Source organism: Polypterus senegalus, chromosome 10, assembly GCF_016835505.1.
Source record: "Polypterus senegalus isolate Bchr_013 chromosome 10, ASM1683550v1, whole genome shotgun sequence".
Classification (NCBI taxonomy): Eukaryota; Metazoa; Chordata; class Cladistia; order Polypteriformes; family Polypteridae; genus Polypterus; species Polypterus senegalus.
The window spans coordinates 159,091,681-159,105,903 of record NC_053163.1 but is presented as its reverse complement, the minus strand read 5'-3'; the positions used below and the strand labels follow the sequence as shown (position 1 = coordinate 159,105,903).

The 14,223-nt window shown below is 41.3% G+C and overlaps 1 protein-coding gene across 5 annotated transcripts in view; it reads right to left on the bottom strand.

The window, feature by feature from the left end:
* Nucleotides 1-11,194, bottom strand: part of si:dkey-127k13.1 — a 108,239-nt gene extending 97,045 nt beyond the window's left edge. For 4 of the 5 annotated variants that reach the window (XM_039767132.1, XM_039767129.1, XM_039767131.1 and 1 more), the window contains exons 1-3: nucleotides 11,128-11,194; nucleotides 3,407-3,466; nucleotides 2,416-2,512 (exon numbers count right to left, since the gene is read on the bottom strand). In XM_039767132.1, coding sequence (XP_039623066.1) covers nucleotides 2,416-2,472 — 57 coding nt within the window. In that variant the 5' untranslated portion in view covers nucleotides 2,473-2,512; nucleotides 3,407-3,466; nucleotides 11,128-11,194. The other variant, XM_039767130.1, reaches the window with a different exon arrangement.
* Nucleotides 11,195-14,223: the final 3,029 nt, after the last annotated feature.

Sequence of the window (14,223 nt, the reverse complement as noted above, 5' to 3'; positions counted from 1 at the left end):
GGCCACTGACATTTTTCCCTCCTCATCTTTTCTGACTGTTTCTTCACTAGTTTCACATTTGGCTACAGTCAGTGTCACTACTGGTCGCATGAGGCGATACCTGGACCCTACAGAGGTTGCACAGGTAGTCCAACTTCTCCAGGATGGCACATCAATACGTGTCATTGCCAGAAGGTTTGCTGTGTCTCCCTGCACAGTCTCAAGGGCATGGAGGAGATTCTAGGAGACAAGCAGTTACTCTAGGAGAGCTGGAGAGGGCCATAGAAGGTCCATAACCCATCAGCAGGACCGGTATCTGCTCCTTTGGGCAAGGAGGAACAGGATGAGCACTGCCAGAGCCCTACAAAATGACCTCCAGCAGGCCACTGGTGTGAATGTCTCTGACATACATACACATATATATATATATATATATATATATATATATATATATATATATATATATATATATATATATATATATATATATATATATATATACACACACACATACATATATACACATACACACAACTATATAATAGATAGCATAGTTGGCAGGATTAGACAGACAGACACATACACACATAGAAACATACAGTAAATCTTGAAAGTATTCGCAGCACATGGAAAAGGCTGTGAATACTTATGTACATGCGATTTTCAGTTTTTTACACGTTGTCATTATGGGGTATTGTGTGTAGAATTCTGTGGAAAAAAATGAATTTAATCCATTTTGGAATAAGGCTGTAAGATAACAAAATGTGGAAAGAGTGATGCGCTGTAAATACTTTCCGGATGCACTGTACATACAACCCCAAATCAGAAAATGTTGGGACGGTATGGTAAATACAAATAATAAAAACAGAGTGATTCTGAAATGTTCTTTGACTTTTATTTCATTGCAGACAGTATCAGTCCAAAATATTTCATGCTTTGTCTGGTCAACTTCATTTCATTTTGTTAATTTACATCTGTTCCTGCACTTCAGGCCTACAACACATTCCAAAAAAAAAAAAAAAAAAAGTTGGGACAGTAAAGTATTCTGTACTTTTGTAATGTCGCCATTCCTTCTCACAACACTTAAGACATTTAGGCACTGAGGACACCAAGCAATGAAGCATTTCACTTGATATTTTGTCCCATTCTTCCTGCTCACTTGTCTTAAGGTGTGCAATAGTATGGGGCTGTCATTGTCATATTTTTCAATTCAAAATTCTCCACACATTCCCTACTGTGGTCAGGTCAGTCCAGTACCCACCCCCTCTTTATCCATAGCCATGCTTTTGTTACGTGTGCAGATTGTGGTTTTGCATTGTCTTGTTGAAAAATGCATGGACGTCCCTGGAGAAGATTATATCTTGATTGCAGCATATGTTGCTCCAAAATCTTCATGTACGTTTCTGCATCAGTGCTGCAATGGCTGAAGAATAAATGACATGATACAACCCCATACCATGACAGACCTTGCAGGCTTTTGGACTTGTTGCTGATAACAGTCTGGATGGTCCTGGAGTACATGGCGTCCACTTCCTCCAAAAGAGATCTGGAGTACAGATTCATCGAAGCACAATACAGGATTGTTTCCACTGTGTGATGGTCCACCCCAGATGCCTCCGAGCCCAGAGTAACCGACGCTGCTTCTGGACAGGGTTAACATAAGGCTTCTTTTTATTGCCCAGTAAAGTTTGAAGTGGCATTTGTGATTGTAATTCGGTACTCTAGTGCTTGACAAAGGTTTACCAAAGTAATCCCTTGAGGTTATGTCAGCTATTGATGAGTGACGCTTCTTGATGCAGTGCCTGCCATCTTAGGGATCGGAGATTATGGGTGTTCATTTTCAGATTGCACCCTTGCCCATTACAAACTGAAATTCCTCGAGATTCCATAAATTGTTCCATTAAATTATGCACTGCAAAGCGACAAACATGCCAATCCCTTCCAATCCTTTGTTTTTAAACATGTCAATAATTTTCTGGCATATTTTTTGGCAAATTGGGAATCCTCTGCCCATCTTTGCTCCTCAAAGACTCAGCCTTTTCTGGATGCCAAATCATGATTACAATCACCCGTTTGAAATTACGTCATCATTTCATTATCTGACCTCATTACTGGATCGATTTTTACCACCTCGTCCCAGCTTTTTTGGAAATGTTTTGTAGGTCTAAAGTGCAGCAATGGATAGAGCTGACCAGATCAAAAATGAAATATCTTGGGTTCACACTGTCTGCAATGAAATCAAAGTCAAAGTACATTTAAGAATCACTGTATTTTGTTTTTAAATGTTTTCCAAACTATTCCCAACTTTGTCAGATTTTGGGGTTGGTCAATTTTTGGGTGGAGTGTTCATTTAAAGCTAAAATGTAAACCTGACTTCATAGCAGAATCGCCCTGTGATGTTATAAATGTGCAAAGAGCTGACAAACCTCCACATACCTTTGCTGGCCAAAAGCGTCCCTCCCATAAGCAGAACACATATTGCTTATCTTTCATTTTTAGTCCTCATGTGGAACAGCTGAAGGACCACCACCACCTTACAAATAAAACAAGAGGATGAGAAAAAGAAAAAAAAACATTGTAAAATGGATTTCCAACGCAGAACATACAATTTTTCATTAAACCACACAACTTCCTTTGGATGCCTCAAACTGGAATGCCTGGGTGGTCCATCTTCTACGGCAGGGGTGTCCTGGTGGGCCACAGTGGCTACTGGTTTTCATTTTAACCCTTTTCCTAATCCGTTTTCACTGCTAATGAACTCCTTTTTTCCTTCATTTTAATGACCCTGTTTTGAACGATTCAGCCATCTGAATTGATTTGTTTCTTCATTAAATGGCAGCCAAACAGAAATGAGACGTGAAACGAGTCGACAGATGAGCAGCTAAGCTGAAACATCAAACTCCAGCCAATTTCACTACAGCCAGTTTCTTAGTGAGAAGCCAATTCTTGCTGTTCATTAAAGCGGTTATTGAATATCAGGACTTGTTGCTGCTCTCGTTTTGCCACAGCAGGCGGTTGATGTTCTGTTATTTCTAAGACCACCGTCAAGACGTTTTGGTGACTTGAGAAGACCAACATGACTGAGACCTTCACCTTTCTTTATTTTCAGGTTAGCTGGTCATGCGTTGTGTCTCATTATTGCTTGGCTGCTTATTAAGGAAAACGACACAACTAAGGGGTCTGAGTCATATCAATTAAAACAAAGGCAAACAAGTGAATTAGCAGCAAAAACGCCTCACTAATTAAGAAGATCGTTAGAATGAAAACCTGCTGCCACTGCGGCCCACCAGGACCGGAGTTGGACACCCCTGTGTATGGGAAAGTTTACAACAGCAAAGAGTAAAAACAGAGGACTGTTCCTGAGAGACAAGCATTTGAAGACATGACACTATAATCAGTTCAAACAATGTGCACATCCTTCACTTACTTGATAGCTTTAGCCTCAGGATTACATTGGAGGGATTCTCTTAGTGAGCCTCTCGGTTTCCTGTTGGCACAACACAGAAGACTGAATTACTCAGAGGTACATTACATGAGGTTTAAACAGAGATATATCATATAAATTCAAATTAAGGGAGCAGGCAGCCATAACAAAGTCAGCGTGAAAAATAAACCTATCAAGATAAAAAGACGCAGAACACAATGGACAGACAAGACAGAGATTTGCATCAATTTTCCTAAGGACTGGAAAATAGCAAATATTATCCTGTTAATATAAAAAAGGTGATCGGGTTGATCCATGGAACTAAGAGTTGGCATTATGAGGCTAGGAGAAGACACATCTACACCGTTGCTCAGGTAATGTATGGGCCTGACACTAACATAAATGCCCATACTGCTACCCACATAACACTCAGGACCAATGCCGTTAGCACTTTCACAACCTCAGGTCTAACACTTACGCGAGACACGTCTATACAGTTGCTCAAGTGACATGCAGGACTAACTGAATACTAAATACGTAACTAGATAGAGAAAGGAATATACAGTCATATGAAAAAGTTTGAGAACCCCTCTCAGCCTGCATAATAACGTACTCTCCTTTCAAAAATAAAGATAACAGTGGTATGTCTTTCATTTCCTAGGAGTACTGCGGTGTTTTCTGAACAAAAATTTTTAGTGATGCAGTATTTAGTTGTATGAAATTAAATCAAATGTGGAAAACTGGCTGTGCAGAAATGTGGCTCCCCTTGTCATTGTGTTGATTTGAATGCCTGTCACTGCTCAATGCTGATTAATTGGCTGGATGAGCTCATTAAGCCTTGAACTTCACAGACAGGAGTGTCCAATCACGAGTGGTCAAAGGTATTTAAGGTGGTCAATCGCAAGTTGTGCTTCCTTCCCTTTGACTCTCCTCTGAAGAGTGACAGACAGCATGGGATCCTCAAAGCAACTCTCCAAAGATCTGAAAACAAAGATTGTTGAGTCTCCTGGTTTAGGGGAAGGCTACAAAAAGCCATCTCAGAGGTGTAAAAAGGTCAGAGACGACTATACTTTCTGAGAAGGTTGGCATCCTTCAACATCTGCAATAAGATGCTGCAGATGTTCTACCAGACGGTTGTAGCGAGTGCCCTCTTCTACGTGGTGGTGTGCTGGGGAGGCAGCATAAAGACGAAAGACGCCTCACGCCTGGACAAACTTGTTAAGAAGGCAGGCTCTATTGTAGGAGTAAAGTTGGACAGTTTGACATCAGTGGCAGAGCGATGGGCATTATGCAAACTCCTGTCAATCATGAAGAATCCACTGCATCCACTGAACAGGAACATCTCCAGACAGAGGAGTAGCTTTAGTGACAGACTTTTGTCACCGTCCTGCTCCACTGACAGACTGAGGAGATCGTTCCTCCCACACACTATGCGACTCTTCAATTCCACCCGGGGGAGTAAATGATAACATTACTCAAAGTTATTGTCTGCTTTTTTATTTTTTTTTCATTTTTCATTACTATTTCATTTAATTTTTTTTTGTATCAGTACACTGCTGCTGGATTATGTGAATTTCCCCTTGGGATTAATAAAGTATCTATCTATCTAAACTGTCAGTTTCAACTGTAAGGAATGGAATCAGGAAATGGAAGGCCACAGGCACAGTTACTGTTAAACCAACTCAGGTCTGGCAGGCTAAGAAAAATACAGGAGAGGCATATGGAGAGGCAGGATTGTGAGAATGGTGACAGACAACCACAGATCACCTACAAGAACATCTCGCTGCAGATGGTGTATCTGTACATCATTCTATAATTCAGCACATCTGCATGGCAGGGTGATGAGAAAGAAGCCCTTTCTGCACTCACACCACAAACAGAGTCGCTTGTTGTATCAAATGCTCATTTAGACAAGCCAGATTCATTTTGGAACAAAGTGCTTTGGACTGATGAGACAAAAATGGAGTTATTTGGTCAGAACAAAAAGCACTTTGCATGGTAGAAGAAGAACACTGCATTCCAAGAAAAACACCTGCTACCAACTGTCAAATTTGGTGGAGGTTCCATCATGCTGTGGGGCTGTGTGGCCAGTTCAGAGACTGGGGCCCTTGTTAAAGTCGAGGGTCGGATGAATTCAACCCAATATCAACAAATTCTTCAGGATAATGTTCAAGCATCAGTCACAAAGTTGAAGTTACTTAAGCAGGGGTTGGATATTCCAACAAGACAACGACCCAAAACACAGTTGGAAATCTACAAAGGCATTCATGCAGAGGGAGAAGTAATAATTCCTTTAATAATAATTCTTTGCATTTATATAGCATTTTTCTCACTAGTCAAAGCGCTTAGCAATTGCAGGTTGAGGGCCTTGCTCAAGGGCCCAACAGAGCAGAGTCCCTATTGGCATTTACGGGATTCCAACTGGCAACCTTTCGATTGCCAGTGCAGATCTCTAGCCTCAGTCCCACCACTCCGCCTAGAAGTCCAATGTTCTGGAATGGCCGTCACAGTCCGCTGACTTGAATATACTCGAAAATCTATGGGATGATTTGAAGCAGGCTGTCCACCAAATTGAACTGAACTGGAGAGGTTTTGTATGAAGAATGGAGTCAGAAATACCTCCATCCAGAATCCAGACACTCATCACAGGCTACAGGAGGACAGCGTCGAGAGGCTCAAAGGAGCAAAAGGAGGCTCAACTAAGTATTGATGTCATATCTCTGTTGGGTGCCCACATTTATACACCTGTCTAATTTTGTTATGATGCATATTTCATATTTTCTGTTAATCCAATACACTTAATGTCACTGCTGAAATCCTACTGTGTCCTTAAAGCATGTTGGATATTCAAAGGAAGTTGCTACTTTGTAAGCTCAGCCAATGAGAAACAAAAATCCAAAGATTTAAGAGGGGTTCCCAAACTTTTTCATATGATTTTAAGTCAGGACTTGATTTTATTGTATAAATTTCCGGTATTTTAACACGGTGGTCATATAAGTCGAATGCAGAAAACTCACGCTATTGGTCCAAGAGATTACGATATGCTAACGCTCACCTGAGAGAGCAACCACGGAGCACACTGGCATTTTTTCCGAAGTATTGTGCCTACGTGACCACACGGTGATACCCAAACTGTTCCAAGGTGATGTTTGCGCTGTTTTGTGTTTTTTGTATCTCACACACCTTTATCGTAAGAGCATCCCTTTATCTACGATGGAGAGATCGATCAGAAGAAAATATGAAGCTGGTTTTAAATTAAAAGTCATTTAAGTAGTGAAAGAAATTGGTGACTGAGCTTCTGCAACAAAATTCGATGTGTCTGAGAAACTGAAGCGAGATTAGAGGAGGCAAGAAGATGTAAATCACTTGGAAAATGTTGATTGATGAAAAGCGTCCACGCTTTTATTTTACGAGTGATGTATAAGAGACTTTTTTTACTTTTTAGTACAATTTTTAACTTAATAAGAGCATGGTTTTTAAAAAGTATTTTTTAATATATATTATTTTCAACTTCTTAAATTTTTCAAATATTCTCGAATGAAATGTATACCAACGCCATCTAATGGAAAATATTTCTATCCGTTACTAGCACCATCTATTGGCAAGATCTTGAACTATTCTTCATATGAAAATGTAATTTCTTAATGAACATGGATTAATTGATCAAATACTAAGACTGGTTATTGATTCATGCATTGTCATCTGGACAATAGGAAGTAGGTTAAATATCGATTACAAGATTTGAACCAGACAACAAACAGCTGAAGTTAATATAAGTGTGGCAATAATAATAAAATTAAAACAATTTAAGTGTCATATTTTTGAACGGTGTAGAAGTCGGGGTCTGATTTTATGATCGATTTTTCGGGTTTCAAGACCCGACTTATACGCGAGTAGATACGGTAAATTAAGGAAGCGGACTCTCTCTCCCCTCTTTTTCTATTCTACCTTTATTTGTTTATTTATTTACATATTTTTACTCTTATTAACGTGCTACTCTGCTGACCTAGCTCTCTTTCTCATTTGATTTGTTTCAAACCAGTTTTGTTAAACTTGACTTGCATGTATGGAATGTTTTATGATTCAAATAAAATATTAAAAAAAAAAAAAAAGTTTGCTCTGTGAAATTTTACATCGTTGGTTAATTTGTTGTTTAAGTTTACTTGCTGTATTAATTGTGTCAGAAAGTCCTTTGTCAGGTTGAATTGCGACCTCTAATGGCAGAATATTAGAAACACTTGCAGAACTTTTCCTACGTATTTCCGGGTGAAAGTTCAGACTTCGCACGCCTTTCGTTCCTTTGTTTACTTGCTGCACGTTGTGAGAATAGTTTGTTCTTTTCTCCTATCACTTGAGCCATTAACGCTGTGCGTCCTTGCGGAAAAACCACAGCAACAGGAATTAAAGTACTTTCAGAGTTCAGATTGTGTCTGAAATGAATCCTTACCTCGATATCGGAAAGGGGAGTTGACAAACAAAGTCGTACCACCGTGGAGTTAATAGCGACACATCCCGTGGCCAGACATCTGATCGTGTCTACAGTCGTTTGGACTTTATCTCACCCGCATTTCTTATACCAGCCTGTCGTACCGAGACCAGCTCTCATTTTTAAACTGTAAATTATTAGTTATTACATCGCTCCACTTATGGCAGTCAGCTTTACAGTAGTTACAGTAGTTTTCTTGGAGGAAACAAGTGGATAGGACTGGCGAGCTTTGTTGGGCTGAATGGCCTGTTCTCGTCTAGATTGTTCTAATTCTAATTCTTGGAGTTGCCTGTCCTATTACACTTGCTGAACAAACAGGCCCGAGCCTAATGTTACTCAATCATGCTAACCTCCTTTGTAAGTCGCTTTGGATAACAGCATCTGCCAAGCCAATAAATGTAAAAGGGAACTAAAATGCAGTCTGTGCCTTACAGTGAACACTTCTGAGGTGTAATATGTTTGCCACGTCAACACACATTCAAATAACAGCTCACCGATAAGATTTATTATAGGAGCAAGTCGTCATTTAGCAGGCTTGGCTGCATTTCTCTACTTTATTAAGGGTGTTGTTGTGATAAGAGGTCCGTGGTGAAGCCAAATTTGAATAAATAATCAAGAGTCCCAGAGCATGCAGGTACAGGGTACACGCCGTTCTGAAGTTGATTGCTTGTGCTTGGCTGATTCACACGCAAATGCGAGGGTGTCAATCGAGTGCCTCATTCACACCTTGGAGTAGGTGGAGGGCAGCATGCACCCCCAATTGTTTCCATAAAGGGAGTCTACACGGCAGAATCGGGAGGTGGAAAGAAGGGATGGAAGTTAATGAAAGAGACGGAATGGAAGCTGGTGGTCAGGAAGATGACCCTGACAGAAGGGCACGGCCGGCACTTGAGGGACAAGGGTCACTCCTGCCGAGTGATCGGAGAGTGGGCTCCCGCCTTAAGGCTTTATCCTGGCGGTGGATGGGAGACGGAGCAAGGCTCAGCATGGCACCCCACTGGATGCCAAGGGACTGGCACCAGGGTTGGCTGACTGCGCCTCTGGCTGCAGAGACCCCCTCTCGGGTAAGCGGAGGGGACATCAGTTTTTAGAACGGTGGCACTGTTGCTGGGGACTGGTTCCCTACAGATTTTATTTATTTTTTCTCCAGCCGTCTGGAGTTTTTTTTGTTTTTTCTGTCCCCCCTGGCCATTGAACCTTACTATTATTCGATGTTAATTAATGTTGATTTATTTTGTTTTATAATTGTGTCTTTCGTTTTTCTATTCTTTAATATGTAAAGCACTTTGAGCTACTGTTTGTATGAAAATGTGCTATATAAATAAATGTTGTTGCTGTTGGTTTAATTAAAGAACAGATTCTGTCTGGGATTTTAAAATCATTTTTATCGCATTAATTTATTGGACATTTTTAATCTCTATAACCACAGGATTTTATGGATTATTTATTTACGGACTTACTGGAGCGCTGCACTTTTGAACATTTTTCGTAAATAAAAGCACTTTGCACCAACCCCTTTACAGACTCTGTGTGCCCTCATTTGCCTGGGGCTCCTCCTCAGCTACCTCATCCATGATTCTGGGTTGAAGAGGCTCCCGTAAGCAGCGACCCTGGGATGATAGAGCCGACCCAGACTGTCACGGTGGTCATTTCCCAGTTTCTCCGAGATGTTGTGTACAGAAGGGTCAGAGTTGGCATCAATATACGCATGTTCCTCAAATCTTCTTTCATAAATGGCGACGACTGCGAGACACGAGGCGTACGCACCTTTCAGGCCTCTTTTTGTGAATTTGCAGGCTTTACAAACGAGGCCCTTAGTGAGACACTTGTCAGATCATCCAGTAGGCGTTTTGCAGTAACAAGAGGGGTGTAATACGTAGTTGTCCTAATTAAGCTGAGGAAATGCTGGTCCTCTGCCCACTGCCAGGCAGGTCTGCAAGTGCGCCACATGTTTTAGACCCCCTTATAAGGCTCCTAACGGTGTCCCTTGGAATGTTACATTTTCTGGGGACCTTCTTATACCAATTGCCCTTTTGGTGTATTGAAGTAATTTCTTCTCTCAGCTTTTGTGAAAGCTCCTTAGTCTTAACAAGGACTATAAACTCACCTTAAACACATTCCTGGGGGGCTTTATTTACGCATAACGACTGAAGGAAACTATGGATCATTCTGGAGTTCCCAACGGCTTAGTTTTATAACACTTTAGGCCACTAGCAGCACTAACATTATATAAATGTCATAATGATTGTGACATTGCTATATTAAGAAAATGCCCCGTTACTCGAGAATAACCACATCATATCACATCAGTTGATTTTATGTTTCACTCAACAGATAAAGAAATCGTCAAAGGCAATATTTAGCTATATTAGAACACTTTCATTGGCAAATCCTTACACTTATTATTTCTGATTTAACGGCTCTCAGCCCTCTACCACAGAAGAAACAAACAGCGGCCATAGGAGGCAAAATAAGGCGAAACAATCAACTTACCAGATGTCGACAAGTACAGCGCACAAGAGAAGGAAACGGAGCGACAGAAACTAATAAGAAAGAGGCAAGACGGGTCATTAATCGGTAATGGACAAGTAAATGAAACACAAAGGAGGAAATGAAACGTTAATTGCTAAAAGAGAAATGACGCAAGCAAATTATGAAGATTATCCAGACCACTGAGTCGGGTTTATTAAGACTGCAATCATAACGGCATTGTGCTAATAGGGAGGGAAGTAGGACTTTATAAGGGTGGACATCGGTAAAAATAAATAAATAAATACATACATAAGTAAATAAATAAAACTGGACCCTGTTCTCTGCTCGTTTCAACAATTACAAGATAATGCAAACTTCACCACTGACCAGCCCTTTTGACGTGCACTCCCCTAAAAAAAAGAAGAATAAACTGCGCCGCCTGCTCACGTCTGCCAGTTTTCCTTCTAGTCTCACCGGCGAAGCTGCAGCCTTTCCATATTCCCGCTGGGCACAACACATGAAATCCCCACGCCGAGGCGCAGGATGAATCCCACTCGCCGTGCTCCTTCTCTCCACGGCGCCTCCAACGTCTGCACGGGCGCTCCCACTCCCGAACTGCACGCAACACCCCGTTTAACGGATAAGAGGCAGCGTCTCCACAAGCAGCACCTTCAAAGCTAACGCCCAGGTGTGCTCGGCATCATGTCACGGCACCGCTTCAAACTTCCCCAACTTCGGCGATCTCTAAACACGACGGCACACTCACCTCTGATGTTTACAACTTTCTTGCTGCAAATCCACTTCCGGTCTCGTCTGTTAAAGGCTTGTTGTCACAGTTTACGCGCAATACGAACTACCGCCACCTCCCGTTCGGAGGTTGAAGTGTGCGTCGTGTGCCAAGAGCGTGTCTGAGGTCCGCACGGAGGATTTTTTATTCTTTAACGGTAATGCGCAGTTTGTTGGCTCTTATGGAAGACAAAATGAGACTTAAAAAGTGAGTGAATAGATAAATAAATAAATAAATAAATAAATAAATACTTGCTATGAATTAAAGAATAAACAAATAAATATGCAGAATAAATAATAACAATAATTTACATGTATTTATTCACATCAAATATGTATCGATTTATGTTCTTCCAGATTTATGTATTATTTGATTTACGTATTGATTGATTTATCTATTTCCAGATTTATGATTTCCGGATATATTTATTTATAGACTTATTTATTTCCATATATTTAATTTTTTTCCCGAAAATTAGCATTAGAAAATCAGGTGCGCGTCATACACTCGCGCTCTCTCTCTCTCTCGCTCCCTCTCTCTCTCTCTCTCTCGCTCGCTCCCGCTCTCTCTCTCGCTTGCTCACGCTGTCTCTCTCTCTTTCGCTCGCTCCCGCTCTCTCTCTCTCTTTCGCTCGCTCCCGCTATCTCTCTCTCTCTCTATGTCTCGCGCTCTCTCTCGCGCTCTTGTTTTTGAATCAGTTTAGCGTGGCACAATGCATGGATAGTAGCAAGTGTTTAATATGGCGTTATTTCAGTGCCACTATTCTGAGCGCACGTAAAAAAATATTGCAAGTGCAAGTGTTGCATTTTGAGGAGAAATTTATTTTGAGCGTACAAAAGCTGAATTTGAGTGAACAAAATTCATTGCTGCGTGCAAAAAATGTATTTCAGTGTTTGCACTTATCCATATACACACACACAATAGCACCCCTCTCGCTCAGTTTTTCATTTGCGCTTGCTCGCAATGTGTTGCTTGCGCTCACAACATTCTCTGCTGCAAGCGCTCAACTCTCTGTACACCGTTATAAGTGTGCCACAAAACCAACCAATCACAGACTTGGTTTCAAAAATTCTGATTGGCTCTTACGGTCTCCAATCAGCTCGCTAGCTGCTGCATTCGGAAACAGTCCGAAATGTAGCTAAATCCAGCTAAACTCAATTAAACCCCAATTTGCGGATAATATCTTTAATTATTTTCTCTTCTTTGGCTGCAAAGTAAATCAAAACTCCCTCTATCTGCAAGAAGCGAGGCTGAGTGGACAGTGTTTCCGGTGTCCGGAATGCAGCAGCTAGCGAGCTGATTGGAGACCGTAAGAGCCAATCAGAATTTTTGAAACCAAGTCTGTGATTGGTTGGTTTTGTGGCACACTTATAACGGTGTACAGAGAGTTGAGCGCTCGCAGCAGAGAATGTTGTGAGCGCAAGCAACACATTGCGAGCAAGCGCAAATGAAAAACTGAGCGAGAGGGGTGCTATTGTGTGTGTGTATATGGATAAGCGCAAACACTGAAATACATTTTTTGCACGCAGCAATGAATTTTGTTCACTCAAATTCAGCTTTTGTACGCTCAAAATAAATTTCTCTTCAAAATGCAACACTTGCACTTGCAATCTTTTTACGTCGCTCAATATTTTTTACGTGTGCTCAGAATAGTGGCACTGAAATAACGCCATAGTTTAAGCTCCTTCACGGCGAGAGAGAAACTAAAAGTAATTTTGGAAGCGAAGAAGATAGGAAATTGGGCAGCAGGTCGCAAGTACGGTGTTCCAGAGTCATGTGTGCGAGACTGGCGACGGAAGAAAGAACAACATTCGTCATGCAACCAAAACAGAAGGGCATTTCGCGGAAAACGTGCCCTAAACGCTTCCTATACAGGGTGGTCTAGATCTAATTATGCAGATCCAGATCGTCTGGATGACTTTGATTTATGTGGGGATGATTCCAGTTCGGCGAGAAGACGATTCTTCATGTCGTCAGTTCGCACACTTCTCGATGGTCCGGGATTTTTCGGGTGATTTTCTATGTAATAAACTTAATAACTTACAGTGTAATGAAAATGGCAAAATTAGATCTGGACCACCATATACAATAATCACAACGTGGTCATACACAGGGCAAAATGATTTTTGCAGTTTTCTTTGTAAAAATTAGGGTGCGCGTCTTACACGAGGGTGCCTGGTACACGAGTAAAGTGTATTTAAGTATTTCTTCATCTCAGTGTTAAAGAGGTTGCCAGGCTTAACCTTTTTCTGTAGCCCAGCTTGTCAGATGGATTGTACTGATCTGCACTCCATTACCTTGGCCTTGCTTGGATGGGAAGAAATGCCAGCGGAGCACAGGGGCCCACAATGTTTCTCAAGCCTATGTATGTTCCTGTTTTGCTATGAAAACAGGGGTCCCAGTGCACTACTTTTCCTAGGGGCCTGTGATGATGTTAAGATGACCCTGACAGCGAGCTGGCTTTCTTATTGTCTAATGACAGCTAGCAAAAAACAACAAAAAAAACAGAAACCATTTTTATCCAGTGGCCAATGCTTTACAGGTTCTTATTACTGCCCTAAGCTCATCAGCTAATGAAGTTGAAACAGGAGAACCAAATGATTTTTGTTTCTCTTGAAGGGATTTCTGGTTATTTTTGCAGAGCTAAATGCAGAGGTCGACACAGATGAAGACCCACACTTGTTGGACAGACGTCAAGAGGATGCCCACCACCTTCACTACAGTTTCCATGTGGTAACCAATGTGTGGACCAGGGCTGTCTTAACAGAATTATAGGCTCCCGGGGAAAGCATTGCAATGAGGCCCCTACCTACACAACCACTCAGCAAATCACAGCAGATTAGCATGGGGCCAGGGCTGCTGAGAGAAAATCCGGGCCTCGGTGCAAAGAAGGTGTTTGGGCCCTTATACAAAATTCTACACACATGTATGTGTATATATGTACATTTATATATGTATATATATAATGTTTTTCATTTCTAACAATCGTAGATTACATTGATACATTTAGATAAGTATGTATAGGTTGTGAGAAGTCAGCCCAGACACAAACAGACGGACACCAGCAGTTACAAA